We start from the raw sequence: 22,420 nt of genomic DNA on the forward strand, positions 1-22,420 counted from the left end.
AGAGAGAAGGGAGGGGGAGAATAGAGAGAGGGAGGGGATGGGGGAGAATAGAGAGAGAGAGGGGAGAGTAAAGAGAGAGAAGGGAGGGGAGAGAGGGAGGGGAGAGGGAGAGTAGAGAGAGAGAAGAAATGGTAGATGTGCAGAAGATTAATGTGCAAGTAGACATACTGGGGTGCAAAGGAGCAAGATAAATAAATAAATACAGTATGGGGATGAAGTAGTTGGATGGGCTATTTGCAGATGGGCTGTGTACAGGTGCAGTGATCTGTGAGTTGCTCTGACAGCTGGTGCTTAAAGTTAGTGAGGGAGATATGAGTCTCCAGCCTCAGTGTTTTTTGCAGTTCGTTCCAGTCATTGGCAGCAGAGAACTGGAAGGAGAGGCGGCCAAAGGAAGAATTGGCTTTGGGGGTGACCAGTGAGCTATACCTGCTGGAGCGCGTGCTACGGGTGTGTGCTGCTATGGTGACCAGTGAGCTGAGATAAGGTGGGGCTTTACCTAGCAGAGACTTGTACATGACCTGGAGCCAGTGGGTTTGGTGACGAGTATGAAGCGAGGGCCAGCCAACGAGAGCATTGGTGACAAAACGGATGGCACTGTGATAGACTGCATCCAATTTGTTGAGTAGAGTGTTGTAGGCTATTTTGTAAATGACATCGCCGAAGTCGAGGATCGATAGGATAGTCAGTTTTACGAGGGTATGTTTGGCAGCATCAGTGAAGGATGATTTGTTGTGAAATGGGAAGCCGATTCTAGATTTAATTTTGGATTGGAGATGCTTAATGTGAGTCTGGAAAGAGAGTTTACAGTCTAACCAGACACCTAGGTCTTTGTAGGTATCCACATATTCTAAGTCAGAACCGTCCAGAGTAGGGATGCTGGAGAGGCAGACAGGTGCGGGCAGCGATTGGTTGAAGAGCATGCATTTAGTTTTACTTGCAGTTAAGAGCAGTTGGAGGCCACGGAAGGAGAGTTGTATGGCATTGAAGCTCGTCTGGAGGCCCAAGAATTTAACCCTGTGGCACCTCTGTAGAGACTGCCAGAGGTCTCGACAACAGAACCTCCGATTTGACACATTGAACTCTATCAGAGAAGTAGTTGGTGAACCAGGCGAGGCAATCATTTGAGAAACTAAGGCTGTTGAGTCTGCCGATAAGAATGTTGTGATCGACAGAGTCGAAAGCCTTGGCCAGGTCGATCACTGCAGAGTAATGTCTCTTATCGATTGCGGTTATGATATTGTTTAGGACCTTGAGCGTGGCTGAGGTGCACCCATGACCAGCTCTGAAACCAGATTGCATAGCAGAGAAGGTACGGTGGCATTCAAAATGGTCGGTAATCTGTTTGTTAACTTAGAAAAGCAGGGTAGGATAGATATAGGTCTGTAGCAGTTTGGGTCTAAAGTGTCTCCCCCTTTGAAGAGGGGGATGACCGCGGCAGCTTTCCAATCTTTGGGAAACTCAGACGATACGAAAGAGAGGTTGAACACGCTAGTAATAGGGGTTGCAACAATTTCGGCAGATCATTTTAGAAAGAGAGGGTCCAGATTGTCTAGCCCGGCTGATTTGTAGGGGTCCAGATTTTGCAGCTCTTTCAGAACATCAGCTATCTGGATTTGGGTGAAGGAGAAATGGGGGAGGCTTGGGCGACTTGCCGTGGGGGGTGGAGGACTATTGATCGGGGTAAGGGTAGACAGGTGGAAAGCACGGCCAGCCGTAGAAAAATGCTCATTGAAATTCTCAATTATAGTGGATTTATCGGTGGTGACAGAGTTTCCTAGCCTCAGTGCAGTGGGCAGCTGGGAGGAGGTGCTCTTATTCTCCATGGACTTTACAGTGTCCCAGAATGTTTTGAGTTTGTGCTAGTGGATGCAAATTTCTGCTTGAAAAAGCTAGCCTTAGCTTTCCTTAACTGCCTGAACCAGTATTGGTTCCTAATTTCCCTGAAAAGTTGCATATCACGGGGGCTATTCGACGCTAATGCAGAACGCCACAGGATGTTTTTGTGCTGGTCAAGGGCAGTCAGGTCTGGAGAGAACCATAATATTTCCCCCTATCTCCTATCTATGCTGGATTTAGTGTCTTACATGACCTCTCCCCTTACTTCTGTTTTTAATCATCTGTTCCTGGTTCTAAATATAATAATATGGTGTGCAGTATAATATTATGGTGTGTAGTTTAATATTATGGTGTGTAGAGTATAATATTATGGTGTGTAGTTTAATATTATGGTGTGTAGATGGTGTGTAGAGTATAATAGTATGGTGTGTAGTATAATATTATGGTGTGTAGAGTATAATATGGTGTGCAGTATAATATTATGGGGTGTAGTTTAATATTATGGTGTGTAGAGTATAATATTATGGTGTGTAGTTTAATATTATGGTGTTTAGAGTATAATATGGTGTGCAGTATAATATTATGGGGTGTAGTTTAATATTATGGTGTGTAGAGTATAATATTATGGTGTGTAGTTTAATATTATGGTGTGTAGAGTATAATATTGTGTGTAGTATAATATTATGGTGTGTAGAGTATAATATGGTGTGCAGTATAATATTATGGTGTGTAGTTTAATATTATGGTGTGTAGAGTATAATATTATGGTGTGTAGAGTATAATATTATGGTGTGTGTTACGTTCCCCAGATTATGTGTTGTAGTTTGTGTATTTGCATGTGTTTATTTCAGGAAATGGCTTCCTGAGATCCCTCAAGCAGCTGATTGGTCGACTCCAGGGCTAATTGGAGAGCTGACCCCGCCCCCTCGTCAAGACACAGCTGTCTCCAATTACCCATTCCTTCAGAAGATATAAAAGCCAGTGTTCTGTGCAGGAGATCTTTTTGTAGAGGATTTTGCTGGAGGTAGATTTGCTAGAGAGATTTGCTGGGAGGTCATTGTAGAGATTTTGCTAGAGATTGATTTTGCTGGGAGTTCATTGCTGAGAGTTGGTATGTTTTGTGAGTTTGTTGCTCAGATAGAACTTATTTGATGTCCTTTGTCTCTTAGTTTGTTTGGAAAATTGTTTAATATTCTGTTTCATTTGTTCCCAGGGGGGAAGGGGAAGGCACCTAGGGAGTGCTTAGGCAAGAGGCCTGCGGGCATACATATGCCCGTAGCATATTCGCTGTCTAGGCACACTAGGTAAGACCTGGGCGGACCACCCCCTGTATTTTGGTTAGGGCACCAGGTGGTGCTAAATTAGGTAAGTAGTGGGTAGGCAGGTAAGATAGGAGAGGGGGGGCTTTGAGATTTACTTTCTTTGCTTTGGTTCCGTCCAGCCCCTTTTCCCCATATTACCGTGTAAAGGAATAAAGTCCTTGTAAACGGTACCACATTCTGCTTGTTGTCATTTTTACTCGCACCTACAGTCCATACCTTTTTCGCTTCAGAGTTTAGTTGTAGCAGGGTGTTGCGTTCCCTCTTCATAGAGGCGTGTCTAACAGTGTGTAGAATAATATTGTGTGTAGAGTATAATATTATGGTGTGTAGAATAATATTATGGTGTGTAGAGTATACTATTATGGTGTGTAGTATAAGATGATGGTGTGTAGAGTTTAATATTATGTAGATGTGTGTGTAGTTTATAATCAAGTAAAGTTCAGTCAAAAGTTTGGACACCTACACATTCAAGTGGTTTCCTTTATTTTGTACTATTTACGACATTGTAGAATAATAGTGAAGACATCAAAACTATGAAATGACTGCATATGGAATCATGTAGTAACCAAAAAAAGTGTTAAATCAAAATATATTTTATATTTGAGATTCTTTGAAATAACCACCCCTTGCCTTGATGACAGCTTTGGGCACTCTTAACCAGCTTCATTAGGTAGTCACCTGGAATGCATTCCAATTAAAAGGTGTACCTTGTTAAAAGTTAATTTCTGGATTTTCTTTCCTCCATGCATTTCAGCCAATCAGTTGTGTTGTGACAAGGTAGGGTGGCATACAGATGGCCTTCTACCAAATAGGACTAAATCCATATTATGGCAAGAACAGCTCAAATAAGCAAAGAGAAATGACAGCCCATCATTACATTAAGACATGAAGGTCAGTCAATCTGGAAAATTAAGAACTTTGAAAGTTTCTTCAAGTACGGCCGCAAGAACCATCAAGCGCAATAATGACACTGGCGCTCATGAGGACCGCCACAGGAAAGGAAGACCCAGAGTTACCTCTGCTGCAGAGGATAAGTTCATTAGAGTTACCAGCCTCAAATTGCAGCCCAAATAAATGCTTCACAGAGTTCAAGTTAGACACATCTCAGCATCAACTGTTCAGAGAAGACTGCATGAATCAGGCCTTCATGGTCAAATTGCTGCAAAGAAACTGCTACTAAAGGACACCCATGAGAAGAAGAGACTTGCTTGGGCCAAGAAACACGAGCAATGGACATTAGGCTGGTGGAAATCTGTCCTTTGGTCCAAATTTGAGATTTGTGGATCCAACCGCAGTGTCTTTGTGAGACGCAGAGTAGGTGAATGGATGATCTCTGCATGTGTGGTTCCCACCGTGACGCATGGAGGTGGTGGTGTGATGGTGTAGGGGTGCTTTGCTGGTGACAGTCTGATTTATTTACTTAACCAGCATGGCTACCATAGCATTCTGCAACGATACGCCATACCGTCTGGTTTGCGCTTATTTGTCATTTGTTTTTCAACAGGACAATGACCCAAAACACACCTCCAGGCTGTATAAGGGCTATTTTTTACCAAGGAGAGTGATGGAGTGCTGCATCAGATGACCTGGCCTCCATAATCACCCGACCTCAATCCAATTGAGATTTGGGATGAGTTGGACCACAAGTGAAGGAAAAGCAGCCAAAAAGTCCTCAACCTATGTGGGAGCTCCTTTAAGAATGTTGGGAAAGCATTCCAGGTGATTACCTCATGAAGCTGGTTGAGAGAATGTCAAGACTGTGCAAAGCTGTCAAGGCAAAGGGTGGGTACTTTGAAGAATATTGATTTAACACTATAATTACATTATTCCATGTGTATTATTTCATAGTTTTGATGTCTTAACTATTATTCTACAATATAGAAAATAGTAAAAATAAAGAAAAACTCTTGAATGAGTAGGTGTGTCCAAACTTTTGACTGGTACTGTATATACAGGTCACTAAGGTTAATACACGTTTGTTCATGGACAATACAAAATGACATAATTACCCAGTAACATTGAAGACATAAAACGATTTTAAAGTTAAATCTTTATTTATTATGACAACCACACCTAAGTCCATTCACAGACTAAGGATTTTTTTGTTTTTTACACTTTATAAACTCAAAATCCTTCTTGATAAAATAAAGTCTGAAATTATAGTTGCCATGAACAACACCTGGCATAAACGGGATGGTGTGTGTTTGTGGTCTATGACAACCACAGAGAGACTCTTGTATCTGTGCCATTATAGCACCTCAACCCTAATCTATATTTTGAAGTTGTCAGTTTTCTTCTTTGTCACGATTGGCTGATCCCTCCTGATGACCCGGTTGGACATGACTCCAACAGGGTCACCAGGAGGGAACAGCCAATGAAGTTGGATGTCCCACTCGATTGACTACATTAAAATGGTGGAAGGCCTTCATTTAGCTGCCCATGCAAAGGCTGCCTTTAGGCAACGAGAGGCCTCTATCATTTTCTATGATGACAGGTTCTTAGTTCATAGAAAGTTAAGAACAAAAGAGGAAATGGAATCATATGGAATGCTTAACAAGGGTTGCCCTGGTAACCTGAGCACTTTTGAAGATTGGGTGCATGCTTGATTGGGTTTCTGTAGTTCTTTGATTGGTTGATTTCTGTTTGTGGTTCCACACCGTTTCTTTCACTTTGCTTTCTGGCACATAATTGGTGGGTTGCAGGCTTAAGAAGCTGCTTTCTGGCTACTATGGTCTGTGAGGACAGTTGTGGCGGGAAGGCAGGAGCTTGAGCTCATCTCTGGCTTATGATTGGTTGTTGGGTTGGTCGGTAGGCTGCTGTGGTCCATTGATCACATTGCGTTGGCTTTCTCTTAGGCACAGATCTAGGATCAGCTTCCCTTCCTCAAATCTTTACTTAAGCATTGGACGGGGTAAACACAAAACTGATCGTAGACATGCGTTTGTGGTGATTACTTGCGAGGCCAGTTGTAGCAGAGTTAGTGGAGGGAGGGTAAGCTTGGTGGTAGCCTCACTTGCGGGGCTGGTGAATGTGCTGAGTGAGGTGCTGGTTCTGGGGCATCTTGGTGATAGATGGCTGGGGCTTCTGGTGAGCTACCTGGGCTGCTGCAGGGGTGAAGTCCTTATCACCCTGGGAACAGAACCACACAGACACTTAGTACAGCTGTGTTACAGAATGCAGGCACTTACACAGTGTCTCAGAATTCTTTGAAATGCATTTTTTTTTTTTTTACCACAATCTGATTCCAGACCATTTATTCAGAGCCCTATAGATGCTGTTTACTTGACACTGGCCTTAGAAACTACATGGAGGAGCACTATCACTTGTATGTATAGGTAAAAAAAACAGATACGAATCAGATATGCATTTTTATTTGAGTCACTTCAAAAACTGCAGGTGTAAACAAGGCTATAGATAAGAGTTGTGTTGTTACAGTAGTGAAGTCAGAATATCTGAGGCTATAGAGAACACACACATACACACACACCACAGGCAAAACTGCAGTGTTTAATGTGCCATGTCTGTGTTTTATAATGTTCATGAAGGCCATCTCTTTTTGGTTAGATAACGATTGCAGTTTATGACCATAACTCCTATTGAAAACAATTCCGACAGCTGATGTATTAGATCTAGAAGCCACAGGGAGGTGACAGACCTCGTTACCCAGGTTATTTGATTTGATTTGAGGTTAGGAGGCCTATAGTTGGGCATCTCATCACTCTGAACCCCCTTATACTCAAATGGAGCTGGTACGATAAAAACAAACTAGTATGTTGTCTAAACTCTATAGGGAAATCTGTGTTGATGGTCTATGTTGTTTCATTCCCGGAAAGTCAAAGTAACTGTCCAGTGAAAAGCTCACTTTTAAAAAGTCCATATTCTGTTGACTCATACCCAAATAATGTTGTTGACTCATACCCAAATAATGTTGTTGACTCATACCCAAATAATGTTGTTGACTCATACCCAAATAATGTTGTTGACTCATACCCAAATAATGTTGTTGACTCATACCCAAATAATGTTGTTGACTCATACCCAAATAATGTTGTTGACTCATACCCAAATAATGTTGTTGACTCATACCCAAATAATGTTGTTGACTCATACCCAAATAATGTTGTTGACTCATCCTATATTTGTTTGTGGCCAAAGCATTGGATACATTTTCTTATTTAAAAACTCATTCAATATCATCTTGGTAAGCAACTCGTGTGTATTCGGCCTAGTGTTTTAAGTTACTGTCCTGCTGAAAAGTGCATTTGTTTCCCATTGTCTGTTGGAAAGCAGACAACCAGGTTTTCCTCTAGGATTTTGCCTGTGCTTAGCTTTATTCCATTTATTTTTAGCCTAAAAAAACCCTCCATAGTCCTTGCCAATGACAAGCATACCCATAACATGATGCAGCCACCACCAAGCCTGAAAATATGAAGTGGCACTCAGTGTAGTGTTGGATTTTCTCCAAACATAACGCTTTGTATTCAGGATATTTTTTGCAGTGTTACGTTAGTGCCTTATCGCAAACAGGATGCATGTTTTACAATATTTTTTATTCTGTACAGGCTACTTTTCATTAAGGTTAGTATTGTGGAGTAACTACAATGTTGTTGATCCATCCTCAATTTTCTCCTATCACAGCCATTAAACTCTGTTTTAAAATCACCATTGGCTTCATGGTGAAATCGCTGAGTGGTTTCCTTCCTCTCCGGCAACGGAGTTAGGAAGGACGCCTGTATCTTTGTAGTGACCCCATCCAAAATGTAATTAATAACTTCAAGATTAAAGTATTATTTTTTACCCATCTACCAATCGGTGCCCTTCTTCGCAAAACATTGGAAAACCTCCCTGACCTGTGCGGTTGAATCTGTGTTTGGAAATCACTGCGCGACTGACAGACCTTACAGATAATTGTACATGGTCAAAAGTATTATGCTCGAACATCTCATTACAAAATCACGGGCATTAAATTGGAGTTGGTCCCCCTTTGCTGCTATAACAGCCTCTACTCTTATGGGAAGGCTTTCCACTAGATGTTGCAACATTGCTTCCATTCAGCTTCAAGAGCATTAGTGAGGTTGGGCACTGATGTTGGGCGATTAGGCTTGGCTCACAGTCGGCGTTACAATTCATCCCAAAGGTGTTCAATCGAGTTGAGATTAGGGCTCTGTGCAAGCCAGTCAAGTTCTCCCACACCGATCGACAAACCATCTCTGTCTGGTCTTCGCTTTGTGCACTGGGGCATTATGCTGAAACAAAAAAAGGGCCTTCCCCAAACTGTTGACACAAAGGTGGAAGCACAGAATCTTCTAGAATGTAATTGTATCCTGTAGTGTTAAGTTTTCCCTTCACTGGAACTAAGGGGCCGGAACCATGAAAAACAGCCTCAGACCATTATTCCTCCTCCACCAGACTTTACAGTTGGCATTATGCATTCAGACAGGTAGCGTTCTCCTGCCATCCACCAAACCCAGATTCGGCCGTCGGACTGCCAGATTGTGAAGAGTGATCCATCACTGCTCTAGAAACCAATGGCGGTGAACTTTACACCACTCCAGCCGACGCTTGGCATTGTGCATGCTGATTTTAGGCTTAATTTTTATGCTCTACGCGCTTCAGCACTCGGCGGTCCCGTTCTGTGAGCTTGTGTGGCCTACCACTTTCGCAGCTGAGCCGTTGTTGCTCCTAGGCGTTTCCACTTCACAACAGCAGCACTTAGTTGACCGGGGCAGCTCTAGAAGGGCAGAAATTCAACAAACTGACTTGTTGGAAAAGTGGCATCCTATGATGGTGCCACGTTGAAAGTCACTGAGCTCTTCAGTAAGGCCATTCTACTGCCCATATTTATCTATGGAGATCGCATGGCTGTGTGCTCGATTTTATACACCGGTCAGCAACAGGTTTGTCTGAAATAGCCTAATCCACACATTTGAAGGAGTGTACACATCATTTTGGCCATGTGTAATTGTATGTGTAGAGTACAGCGAGGAGCTTGTCATTCAAAAATCATGTGAAACGCTATTATTGTACACAGAGTGAGTCCATGTAACTTATTGTGACTTTGTTAAGCAAAGGGGTTGAATACTTTGACTCAAGACATTTCAGCTTTTCATTTTTTATTAATTTGTAAAAAATATCATTCCACTTTGACATGGAGTATTATGAGTATTGTGTGTAGGCTAGTGAACACAATCTCAACTGAATCCCTTTTAAATTCAGGCTGTAACACAACATTTTGAAAAAGTCAAGGGGTATGAATACTTTCTGAAGGCACTGTATGTGCATATTGGTGTGTGTTGGAGTGTCAGTATACATAGAGAAAAATTAAATACAAGGGTCAACTCAGATAGTCCATCTAGCTATTCAGTTAGCTATTCAGTTAGCTTTATGGCTTGGGAACAGAAGCTGTTATAGGGGCCTGTTGGAGTAAGACTTGAAGCACCGGTACCGTGCGGAAGCAGTGAGAAGAGTTTATGGCTTGGGTGGCTTGAGTCTTAAGATTTTCCAGGCCTCCGTTTCACACCGCCTGATAGAGGTCCTGGATGGCAGAGAGCTCAGCCCCATGTACTGGGCTGTCCGCACCACCCTGTAGTGACAAATCTTTTCAACCTCCTGAGGGGGAAGAGGCGCGTGTGTGGACCATTTTAAGTCCTTAATGATGTGGACACTGAGGAACTTGGAGCTCTTGATCCGCTTCACTGCAACCCCATCGATGTGGATGGGGCTGCAGGACTAAGCACACACCACCTGTGTTGAGGATGAGTGTGGCGGAGGTAATGTTACCTACAATGACTGTGCGAAGTTGCTGGGTATTGGAGGGAACCGGAACATACCACTGTTGTGAACCGATTCAGAACATCCCAAACATACTCAAAGGGTGACATGTCTGGTGATTTTGCAGGCCATGGAAGAACTGGGACATTTTGTGCTTCCAGGAATTGTGTAAAGCTTATACCTGCCCATACCTTAACCCAAACACCACCTTGGAGCACACCATTTACAACGTTGACATCAGCAAACCACTCGCCCCCACGACGCTATCCAAGCTGTCTGCCAGCTGCCCGGTACAGTTCAAACAGCGATTCATCCGTGAAGAGCACAAGGTGAGCATTTCCCCACTGAAGTCAATTACGACACCCAACTGCATTCAGGTCAAGGCCCTGGTGAGGACGACGAGCTTCCCTGAGATGGTTTCTGACTGTTTGTGCAATAATTCTTCAGTTTCATCAGCTGTCCGGGTGGCTGGTATCAGAAGCCGGAAATGGAGGTCCTGGGCTGGCGTGGTTATACGTGATCTGCGGTTGTGAGGTCGGTTGGACATACTGCCAAATTCTCTGAAATGTAATTTGAGGCAGCTTATGGTAGAGAAATTAACATTCAATTATTTGGCAACAGCTCTGGTGGACATTTCTACAGTCAGCATGCCAATTGCACAAACTTGAGACATCTGTGGCATTGTGTTGTGTGAGTGACAAAACTGCACATTTGTGTGGCCTTTTATTGTCCCCAGCACAAGGTTCACCTGTGTAATGATCATGCCGTTTGATTAGCTTCTTGATATGCCACACCTGTCAGGTGGATGGATTATCTTTGCAAAGGAGAAATGCTCACTAACAGGGAAGCAAACAAATTTGGGCACAACATTTCAGAGAAATAAGGTTTTTGTGTTTATGGAAAAGTTCTGAGATATTTTATTTCAGCTCATGAAACATGGGACCAACATTTTACATGTTGCGTTCATATTTCTGTTCAGTAGAGTGATTCATTATACCTTCTAAACCGCTGTGAAATACATTTTCCTAAAGCAAAAAATATTGTTGTTTCAGCTGTTTGAAGCTGGTGTACAAAACCGGAAGTAAAAGACAAAAGTACAGCAAAAATATTGTTGTTTCAGCTGTTTGAAGCTGGTGTACAAAACCGGAAGTAAAAGACAAAAGTACAGCAAAAATAGAAATAGCGCACATAGAACAGATCTACCGCTTCTTAGACTTGCTTTCAATGAGAATGACAAGATCTATGACTCACACTTCTATGTGTATTTGTTCGGGTCGCCCAAAAAGTTACATATTTACACTTTAATGATGCAGAATTCTAATCGCTGCCAACCAGAAAAGACAGTAAAGCAGGAAGAGAGAAAGTCAGGGTTTGAGAGAGAGATCTCTCTCCATAGGAATGCAATATAATTGAGTGGAATTTAGACAGTGTTAACCCCTAGTTCACCAAACCTCAGATAGAACTGAGGCAGTAAGGCTAGCCTTTATCAGGGAGATGTAGCTCCTCTCTCCACGGTCATCTCAGTGGGAGAATATAAAGTAATCTGAACAGCTGCCCCCTGGTTCACCAGGCTTTATTTAAGGCCTGTAGCAGCCTGCAGGCGTGTTGGAGGATACATGGCCAGACTGGGGGAGAGCCGGAGAGGTAAAGAGCCTGCAGGCATGTTGGGGGATACATGGAACGACTGGGGTTAGAGCCAGAGAGGTAAAGACCCTGTCGCAGCCTGCAGGCGTGTTGAGGGATACATGGAAAGACTGGGGGTAGAGCTAAAGAGCCTGTCGCAGCCTGCAGGTGTAATAACACAGACAGATAGAGGATTAAAAGGTACAGATGGTAAGTAGGAACCACAGGGAGGTGAGCTTAGCTAGGGGGGTCAGTATGGTGTATGTGGAAAGGGGTGGGCTAAGGTAGGTGTGTGTGTGACCACTTACCTTTGTAACCACTCCTGAAACGACCACAGTGGGCTTTGGTGGGCTAGACAGAGAGACAGAGAGAGAGAGAGACAGAGATTATAAAAACAGACTGACTATCTCCATGTCAATACTCTGACGGGACAAAATAACATTTTGTTGAGATGAAATGTCAGTGTCAATATCAAAACCACTGACCATCGACTTTCTTTTTCAGGATGTTACAAAGACAGGAACATAAATCGCTTCTGTTTGATCCCATTGAACAGCAAGTGTGTTATAAGGAAAGGAACATCCTGGCCTAGTATGACTCCAGAGGGAGAGACTGCAGAGAGAGAGAAAAAAAGAGCCCTGAGCTCAGCCACAGTACTGTGGTGCTGTGGACCTGCCTGCCAACCTGCTAAATGACTAACATTAATCCTGGTCTGGATCTACACTGCAACTCAAACAGCAGACAGGAGGGATGGGGTGAGAACACACCTTTGGAGCAGGGAGAGAGAGGAAAAAGGTTGAGTTGAGAGGGAAGGAATGAGAGCGAGTATGCGGGATTATTCCGAGGTGGACATAGACCTTGACATGGGAAACGAGTCCGGTCTAGTTTAACAGCAGAACTATTACAGGAAGTAAAATGCTGTCTTCAGCAACTACCTCTGGAGGTTCGGACAGGGCTACATAAAGTAGCATACACACTTAAGGTAGTCTACATATTGTAGCTAGCATCCATGGTACAACACCCGCGACCTTGTCAAGAAGTTAACGACTGACTAACCTAACGTAGCATGTTTTTTTATTTTTAAAGAGCCTAAAACTACATCCCCTACATACTGGTCTTTACCCCCAAAAATAATAATAAAAACTTCTGCACTGTTCAACCAATCCAGAAATGTGAAGGAGAAGTTAAGATGGAGTGTCGTCATGTTAACGTCCAAAAGAGGAAGTGGTGTCACAGGCTCCATTTCCATTGTTCCCTCCACTTCCAGTTCGGATGAGCACAAACTGTGCACCTTCCAGTGCTCGTTTACTGTGACCACTGAGGCTGTACCCGCTTTAAGTTACCTGTTGTTGTGTTTGATGCAAGAAACCACTTTACAAAATTAAATGCATTGTTTTTACTCTGCCATTTTTAAAGTCATGCCCCCCCCCCTCAGACTTATTTAAGAAAAGTCAAGGACTATGTAACACACTGTCAGTGATAGAATCTTATCACAACAGAAATTAAGTTATAACCAGTTTAAGGAGGGCATGTCATTTTTAAAAACGTTTTCCCCCATTGCCCCTCCTTCTCCACTCCTCAGCCTGAGCCTTAACCATCTGAGCCTTAACCTACACCTCCTCAGCCTGAGCCTTAACCATCTGAGCCTTAACCTACATCTCCTCAGCCTGAGCCTTAACCTCCTCAGCCTGAGCCTTAACCTCCGAGGCCTGAGCCTTAACCTCCGAGGCCTGAGCCTTAACCTCCGAGGCCTGAGCCTTAACCTCCGAGGCCTGAGCCTTAACCTCCGAGGCCTGAGCCTTAACCTCCTCAGCCTGAGCCTTAACCTCCGAGGCCTGAGCCTTAACCTCCGAGGCCTGAGCGCCAAAAAAGCGAGAAAGCGACCACACAACCACCAGATAAAACAGACAGGAAGGGCCGGCACCATTTAGATAGAACAAGCCGGTGACAATGCTACGGGACGATTTTCAGCACAAAATGTCACCACAGAGAGCAGGCTCTACATCTCAAGCAACAAAAAAACAACAACAACGCCCTCCCCAGCTTTCGTTGTTTATGTGACATGCTCCAACAGATGACATTGTGTGAAGATGCACCATTAAGCACTAGCAGACAATTGACTGCGGTCATATTGACACATTCATTATAATGCCATTATCGCTTCTGTGCTGATTATCACAATTTATTAAAGTACATTTGGTACTAATAATGATGTTTAGGCTCCTGATTTTTTCATTTGATTGTGCGTCTTGCTGACCGTGCATCTTAAGGTTGGGATATTGTTTGTCTTTTAGTCAATAGACAAAGTTACCGCGACCCAACAGATTTGCTTTTTGATTCATAGTTGGAAAAAAGACACTCCACAAATAATAATGTTGAATACTTGAACGTGTTTAGTTTACATACAGCCTACAGTAACAAACTCATGAAAATGCTATTGTGTTCATTTAAATATACATCTTTTCGTATTCTAACATTACCCAAGACCTTTATAAACAGAACCAAATGATTATTTTTTTGTGATAGCATACATGTATTAATTACATGGTCAGAATGACTGCTCATTAGCTTGAGGGGGGTCACTCGAGGTTCTAGTGTTAACCAGCAGAATATCTACTGTCAAAATGTATATTTTGCCACAGTTGAATTTCTGTACTTCAATGACACCCATGGTTCCCTCATCTGGCTATTGGTATAAAATTATATATAAACTACTGTTAGCCTAAACCGGTGAAGAGCAAAATGATCCACTATGTTTAAATGACTAAAATGTAAAAACAGACTTCTCCAGAGCGACTTACAGTTAGTGCATTCATCTTAACATAGCTAGGTGGAACAACCACATATCATCTTAACATAGCTAGGTGGAACAACCACATACTTTTAGTGTATGTGGACAACTGGTCGACGAACATCTCATTCCAAAATCATGGGTATTGTATATGGAGTTGGTCCCCCTTTTCTGCCATGACAGCCTCCACTCTCCTGGAAAGGCCTTCCTCTAGATGTTGGAACATTGCTGTGGGGACTTGCTTCCATTTAGCCACAAGAGCATTAGTGAGGTCGTACACTGATGTTAGACGATTAGGCCTGGCTCGTAGTCGCATTCCAATTCAAACCCATTTCACGAATCTCCCGAGGAACAATACTCATGCCGACGTTGCTTCCGGAGGCAGTTTGGAACTCGGTAGTGAGTGATGCAACCGAGGACAGGCGTCTTTACGCGCAACACGCTTCAGCACTCGGCAGTCCCGTTCTGTGAGCTTGTGTGGCCTACCACTTCGTGGCTGAGCCGTTGATGCTCCTAGACGTTTCCACTTCACAATAACAGCACGTACAGTTGACCTGGGAAGCAATTTGACGAACTGACTTGTTGGAAAGGTGGCATCCTATGACGGTGCCACAGTGAAAGGCACTGAGCTCTTCAGTGTGGGCCACTCTACTGCCAATGTTTGTCGATGGAGATTGCATGGCTTTGTGCTCAATTTTATACATATCAGCAACGAGTGTGGCTGAAATAGCCGAATCCACATATACTTTGGCCATGTAGTGTCATTTTTATTTTGAATCCCAGGAGGCCTTTTGCCTGGCCGGCATTGTAAATAATAATTTGTTCTTAACCGTCTTGCCAAGTTAAATAAAAGGTTCAAAAAATAACTCATGAGTAGACCAGATCATCATGAGCACTCACCTCAATGTAGATAAATATCAAAAACGGACATCTGCCATTGAGTTATTGAGACGAGTCCCCGTGCTTGTATCAAATCAGCGTAATGGTGCTGACCCAATCAAAAACAGCGATGAAATTATAGCTGATCACACGCTGGGAAATGATTTAACAGCATTTTAAAAAACGGATGACTTTAGGAGTTGCAGTAAGTAAAGATTTGATACATGCCTTCAATGGCATTAGCCTACTTTATTTGAATATTCTGGTCACTCATTGATAGTCATTCTTACAGTAATCATTTATTGATTCATCCAGTTGGTTAAGAAAACGTATGTGGTGAGCTTTCCAAAATGATGTGTGAAGTGTGTACTTCACAGGCAGTGTATACTCTATGGGCAGAGAGCACTTTACAAACAGTGTAAATTTGGCCACAAGAATGGCAACAGCTTAGTAACAGGCGCAGCATACCAAACGTCATTATGAATCATTAAATATAATGAATGATGAAGCAATGACAAGTCATATTTTTGGTTGTGCAAAACATTTGACCAATCATTTAAGGCCAACTTTAAAAAAAATGTTTACTCCCAACTGGTGCAACAGGTCCCAGAAGACCAGGAAGTGTGTGTGGCAGAGCAGAGTTGACCATGGTGAAAACGCTCTGTTGACTATACTGGCTTCAACAGTTCAAGATTTACTTGGACTGGGAGAGCGAACCAAGCCTCTCTAACCCCCCTCTCAGTCTGTCCATCTCTCTCTCCTCCCATCCATCTTAGAGGTCTAAATTGTATGTGACAGGCGTTCCCTTGGCCACTCGGCTCCACATCTACACAGAACCCACCGGCCCACTGTCGAGAGCAGGTGGACACACACATGCACACACTCTAAACTAGCTCTTTAATGAGCGACAGCTTGAGCCAGAACTAGGGCAAGAGCCAAGTTGTATGCATCAGTGGGGATTCCTACTGCATTTCACACGGGCAGATTCACAGCCGCCTCTGATCTCTCCAGAGAGAACTCGGAGCCATTATGGCAGCCTCCCTCTTTAGGCCAGGATGGAAGTTAAGCCTCTCTCTGTGGTTCAGCTATCACGCAGCAACCAATCTCCTGCTCCACCACCACACACACACACGTTCAAAGGTTTGGGGTCACTTAGAAATGTCCTTGTTTTGTTTTGTTGACGTTGAGACTGGTGTTTTGCGGGTACTATTTAATGAAGGTGCCAGTTGAGGCCTTGTGAGGCATAGGCTTCTCAAACTAGACACTCCAATGTACTTGTCCTCTTGCTCAGTTGTGCACTGGGGCCTCCCACTCCTCTTTCTATTCTGGTTAGAGCCAATATGCACTGTTCTGCGAAGGGAGTAGAACACAGCGTTCTATGTGATCTTCAGTTTTTTCCTCAGAAAAAGAATAGACTGACGAGTTTCAGAAGAAAGGTCTTTGTTTCAGGCCATTTTGAGCCTGTAAATCGAACTCACGAATGCTGATGCTCAACTTGCTCGAACACTTTTTCAGTTCTGCCCACAAATTTTCTATAGGATTGAGATCAGGGCTTTGTGATGGCCACTCCAGTACCTTGACTTCGTTGTCCTTAAGCCATTTTGCCACAACTTTAGAAGTATGCTTGGGGTCATTGTCCCTTTGGAAGACCCATTTGCGACCAAGCTTTAACTACCTGACTAATGTCTTGAGATGTTGCTTCAATATATCCACACAATATTCCTCTCTCATGATGCCATCTATTTTGCGAAGTGCACCAGTCCCCACTGCAGCAAAGCACCCCCACAACATGATGCTGTCACCCCCACAACATGATGCTGTCACCCCCGTGCTTCACAGTTGGAGTGGTGTTCTTTGGCTTGCAAGCCTCCCCCTTTTTCCTCCAAACATAATGATGGTCATTATGGCCAAACAGTTCTATTTTTGTTTCATCAGACCAGAGGACATTTCTCTAAAAAGTATGATCTTTGTTGCAAACTGTAGTCTGGCTTTTTTATGGCGGTTTTGGAACAGTCCTCTTCCTTGCTGAGCTTCCTTTCAGGTTATGTTGATATAGGACTCGTTTTACTGTGGACTATAGATACTTTTGTACCCGCTTCCTCCAGCATCTTCACAAGGTCCTTTGCTGTTTTTCTCGGATTGAGTTGCACTTTTCACACCAAAGTACGTTCATCTCCAGGAGACAGAATGCATCTCCTTCCTGAGTGGTATGACGGCTGCGTGGTGCCATGGTGTTTATACTTGCACACTATTGTTTGTACAGATGAACGTGGTACCTTCAAGCGTTTGGAAATGGCTCCCAAGGATGAACCAGACTTGTGGAGGTCTACAATTTTTTTCTAAGGTCTTTGCTGATTTCTTTTGACTTTCCCATGATGTCAAGCAAAGAAGCACAGAGTTTGAAGGTAGGCCTTGAAATACATGCACAGGTACACCTCCAATTGACTCAAATGATGTCAATTAGCCCATCAGAAGCTTTTAAAGCCATGACATAATTTTCTGGAATTTTCCAAGCTGTTTAAAGGCAAAGTCAACATAGTATTTAAACTTCTGACCCACTGCAATTGTATCATGCACAAAGTAGATGTCCTAACCGATTTGCCAAAACTATAGTTTGTTAACAAGAAATTTGTAGCGTGGTTGAAAAACAAGTTAATGACTACAACCTAAGTGTATGTAAACTTCCGACGAACTGTGTATGTATATATACAGTGCCTTGCGAAAGTATTCGGCCCCCTTGAACTTTGCGACCTATTGCCACATTTCAGGCTTCAAACAAAGATATAAAACTGTATTTTTTTGTGAAGAATCAACAACAAGTGGGACACAATCATGAAGTGGAACGACATTTATTGGATATTTCAAACTTTTTTAACAAATAAAAAACTGAAAAATTGGGCGTGCAAAATTATTCAGCCCCTTTACTTTCATATATCTCGCTCTCTGAGAAAAGTTCCTCCAGAGTACTATAGAAATGTAAATGAATTACAGTCCATACTGTATACATGTTCCATTGAAGATAGACAGTTTGTTGTCGGTCAGACCACTGCAGAGTCAAGAGAAATCATGTGACTACTACACTCCCGAATAGGGAAGTCTTCTCTAGACAGGCTCAGTCGAGGGCACACCCTGCCGGGTGCATTCCAATACTCTAAACCTCTTGCCCTCTTTACTTTTACAGACCTAACGACAGATCTTGTTTGTTCTTAAGGACATCGGCACACACTAACATTATATTGTTGTAATATTATAGCGTACACTTGTATTGGTGGAGCAGTATACACTTGTATAGCGCACAATGTATTGTGTGATGTATGGTTGTATTAATGATGCAGACTATTGTTGTGTTGGTCCTGTTTGGACCCCAGGAAGAGTAGTAAGCTGCCTTGACAGGAACTTATGGGGATCCTAATAAAATACTAGACCAGCTGAGTTTGAATGATTCCATAGAACTCAGCTGGTTGTTGAACCGTTCGATAGTCTTTGCAGAGTACACTCAACAGGCACGTATGCACAAAGAAACACACACACAGGTAGTGTGGTGGGAATATTTCACCTGTATAAAAACAGACATTGCTCAAGAGTGGAGACGCAGAGAGGACCTTAGCAGGGGTATAAAGCACCATTCTTTTACCCAACAGTAATGAAGCCTCAGACAGACACCACATGAATGAAGCCTCAGACAGACACCACATGAATGAAGCCTCAGACAGACACCACATGAATGAAGCCTCAGACACCACATGAATGAAGCCTCAGACACCACATGAATGAAGCCTCAGACACCACATGAATGAAGCCTCAGACACCACATGAATGAAGCCTCAGACATGTTCAGAATAACCACTAAACAGTAGGCCATAACAACCATCTAAGTAAAACAAGGTGGCCCTCAACTTGTTGAACAGATAGTATCAGACCTGGTTGTTTTCTACTCTAGTACAGCTACCGGCCAATCATGGGTTATTTAGTGAATTAGAGGGTGATTGGCTTGTTTGTAGAATGTTCTCACCAGTTCTAAAAATGAAACATTAGGACTCTGTGTGTGTGTGTGTGTGTGTGTATATGTGCATTTTAAAAAGCAACAGTATTCTGGCATGCTGTTCAGAGGCCACAGGTCAAAGTTTAGTGTGTGTGTTACCTAGGTTCCTCCACAAAGTCCTCGTCCTCGTCTTTGATGGGAGGGGTCTCAGGTGGAGCTGCTCCCTGGTGCTTCTGCACTATCCTCATCCCCCCTGCCTTTACTGTCACACACACAAAGACACACGCAATTAGCTACACACTAGGACAGTTACACATTAACAAACAAACAAACAAACAAACATGCACATTAAAACACCAAAACTGTTACATATTAACAAACACACACCACATGCACATTGACACACATTAGGACAGCGTCCCCCAAAAGGTCCATGCTATCCGGGACCCTTGGGACATCCCTACCCCCATTGAAGATGACATTTAAAAGGGTTAAGGTAGGGTTTCGGGTAGGGACGTCCCAAGGACCCCGGATAGCAGATACCTTTCCCAAACTCGGTCCTGGGGACCCCAAAGGGTGCACATGTAGTGTTTTGTCCTAGCACTGCACAGCGGTTTCAAATAAGCAACGCATCAACTCAAAACGTTAATTTTCCTAACCTGCTGCGTAAATTGTACTACACCTGCTATGAAAAGTCCATTTTGACAAAAGCTGTATACCTTCTAGACAAAACTGTCCCCAGGACTGAGTTTGGGAAGCGCTGCATTAGGGTACAAGAGTAGATAAAAGGCTCAGGCAAAATGAAAATGTCCTTCACAAAAGCAGTTAAATAAAACCACAGACAGACAGATAATCAGATAGCCTAACTGGGCGACAGGCCAGTCTGTGCAATATAATCAGATAGCCTAACTGGGCGACAGGCCAGTCTGTGTAATATAAAGGACATACAGTAGATAGCTTGTGATCCAGAATGAAGACAGTGATTGCACTCATATCATGCGGAAATACATATATATTTTTACATTTAGCTGACGCTCTAATCCAGAGCGATTTAAGGCGTCAGCATGCTTCAGATCGTCTGCCGCCTAAACCAGTGTGCCCACATACTCCCTCAAAAGACCTTTGTTTGAAAAATTAGAAAAAGCAGCAATAGTACTGTTTGTCCATTTTGAGACACTGTAGCCAGCATATACTTCCTCAAAATGGTCTGAATTAATCTAAGATAACTCGGTAAATCTGTAGGGAAGATCATAGTGACTCAATTTTTACATCCAATTAAGATGTTTGGTGCAGTATTTCACAATGACAAAAATTGCATGAAAGTGAGTTCTCTCTCATTGAATGACAATAAAGACTCGGGTCGTCGCTGAAAATGTTTTCTCAGTCAACTTACCTGGTAAAATAAGAGTTAAATAAATAGAAAACAATAAATGTATTGAAGAATCCCGACGAAGGGGCGTAGACCTCAGATACCGAACAACCCCCAAAAAACCTTGCCGAATTCCAAAAGGTCACAAACTATTGTCATGATATATGCACAAACTCTTATGAACAGTTTCAGCTGGGAAGCATATGGACGCCTTTACAGTAGTGAGTGCATAGGCCTACAGTTTTCGTACTGGTCCCCCTTCAGAATCGAACCCAAATACTCCATCTAAACCTGATTTGATTCTCAATTGCAGTACGGTTCTAGAAACATATCCCAATCAAAATAATTTCACAAAGACAAAATACACACTTACTGTACACTGATTTAACTAGGCAAGTCAGTTAAGAATACATTTTTATTTTTACAATGACGGCCTATTCCAGCCAAACCCAGGTGACGCTGGGCCAATTGTGCGCCGCCCTATGGGACTCCCGATCACGGCCGGTTGTGATACAGCCCGGGATCGAACCAGGGTCTGTAGTGCCTTAGACCACTGCGCCACTCAAGAGCTGTGTTGCGTCTGTCTTCCGTTTACACACAGCACAGACGTTCAGAAACGCAGATAGCTAATTAGTACAGGTAGTCCAGAGTCTTCCTCATTCACACAGGTCGTCTGTCTTCTGTATGTTTGCCGTAAACAAGCGCAGTAACATGGAAATGTGACCATGTGGGAATCCTAACCCTATAAAAAAGGTGTATCACTTTAACCTTTGTTTTTTGAAAAGATAAAGGTACTTATGCTTCCAAAACCGTACCCGTGTTAATGTTCAGAGAGTCACGGCTCTTAATAAAACTCCCGCCTGTAGAAGACACCTTTGTCCAATGACTCATGTGTAAAGTAACTGAGAGTCATGATCAAGGGCTAATCCCATTCCTGCATTGAGGTATGTTTCTCGACCCATATCTTGCACCGCTCCACGGTGTTAATGTAACTCCTAATTGCGTACTGACCCCAGTGCAGCCCAGTGTAAACATGCGTAATGGGAGGGGTCAGTGTCTTCTGGTAATCATGGCATACTATCGTGCCCTACTTTCTGTCCACGTACTCCTTAGGTGTTATCAGATTCCACACAGACTTTTAAAAAAAGGTAGCTTCCACGATACTAAGCTATAATCAAATATATAGATTTAATGGCAATCTAGCATTGGTAACGTTTATCAAATTGTCTTGCAAGATTAAGTCGTATTCGATAGGCGTGGTGTGGATCAAGCGTTTAGCTAACGTTACAATATGGCACGTCATCCGGGAAATAGCCCTAACGAAAGGAGAAAAAAAAAACTGATTTAATTGCTAAACTATACGATATTGTTCAACAGCAGCGTACACACATGTTAGCGTACACACATGTTAGATATACATACATTTCAAGTAGACTAACTAACGTTGTCAAATGCAACTATTGACATAGGCCTAATGCATATGCCGTGATACGTCAGCTGAACCGTGAATACAAAAAGCGATGTTGCAAAAAAGCAACGTAAGGTTCAATACCAGCCGGGAGGTGTCCTCCTTTGGTCTCGATTTTCTCCTTCGGCGGCGAAGACATATCTAACTAATGTCTGTCGGAAGCGTGAAAACACTCGTTTAAATAGCTATTCCTTTTCTTTTCTGGGGTAAACAGCAGCAGTCGACTTCAGTCCAGTTCGTCAACGTGGCTTCTTGTTTGGCAACTGTGCGTGATGACGACAGTGAAAATATCAGACAAATAGGAAAGTCAAGTTAAGTCTGACGTCGAGAGGGTGGTACGGGATGCGGCTGGTGCCAGAATAAAGAATTTCCCATGGAT

General features: G+C 43.0%; 1 protein-coding gene across 1 annotated transcript; it reads right to left on the reverse strand.

Moving 5' to 3' along the window:
• Positions 1-5,193: 5,193 nt before the first annotated feature.
• Positions 5,194-22,319, reverse strand: LOC112227657 (death-associated protein 1). The gene is made up of 4 exons (XM_024392457.2): positions 22,126-22,319; positions 19,364-19,466; positions 11,861-11,903; positions 5,194-6,287 (listed from the first exon to the last, which is right to left on the reverse strand). Exons 1-4 carry the CDS (start codon positions 22,178-22,180, stop codon positions 6,168-6,170), a joined length of 321 nt encoding a protein of 106 aa, XP_024248225.1. The 5' UTR covers positions 22,181-22,319; the 3' UTR covers positions 5,194-6,167.
• Between the last annotated feature and the right edge of the window lie 101 nt (positions 22,320-22,420).

The sequence above is a fragment of the Oncorhynchus tshawytscha genome, linkage group LG29 (genome assembly GCF_018296145.1).
Source record: "Oncorhynchus tshawytscha isolate Ot180627B linkage group LG29, Otsh_v2.0, whole genome shotgun sequence".
In the NCBI taxonomy this organism is placed as follows: Eukaryota; Metazoa; Chordata; class Actinopteri; order Salmoniformes; family Salmonidae; genus Oncorhynchus; species Oncorhynchus tshawytscha.

Bases quoted from the DNA above. Each gene is read 5' to 3' on its own strand.
- LOC112227657 (XM_024392457.2), bottom strand. From the start codon at position 22,180: ATGTCTTCGCCGCCGAAGGAGAAAATCGAGACCAAAGGAGGACACCTC. The intron at 19,467-22,125 runs GTATTGAACCTT...TGTGTGTGACAG, and splicing joins AGGAGGACACCTCCCGGCTG to TAAAGGCAGGGGGGATGAGG. The intron at 6,288-11,860 runs GTAAGTGGTCAC...TTCTGTTCCCAG, and splicing joins TTTCAGGAGTGGTTACAAAG to GGTGATAAGGACTTCACCCC.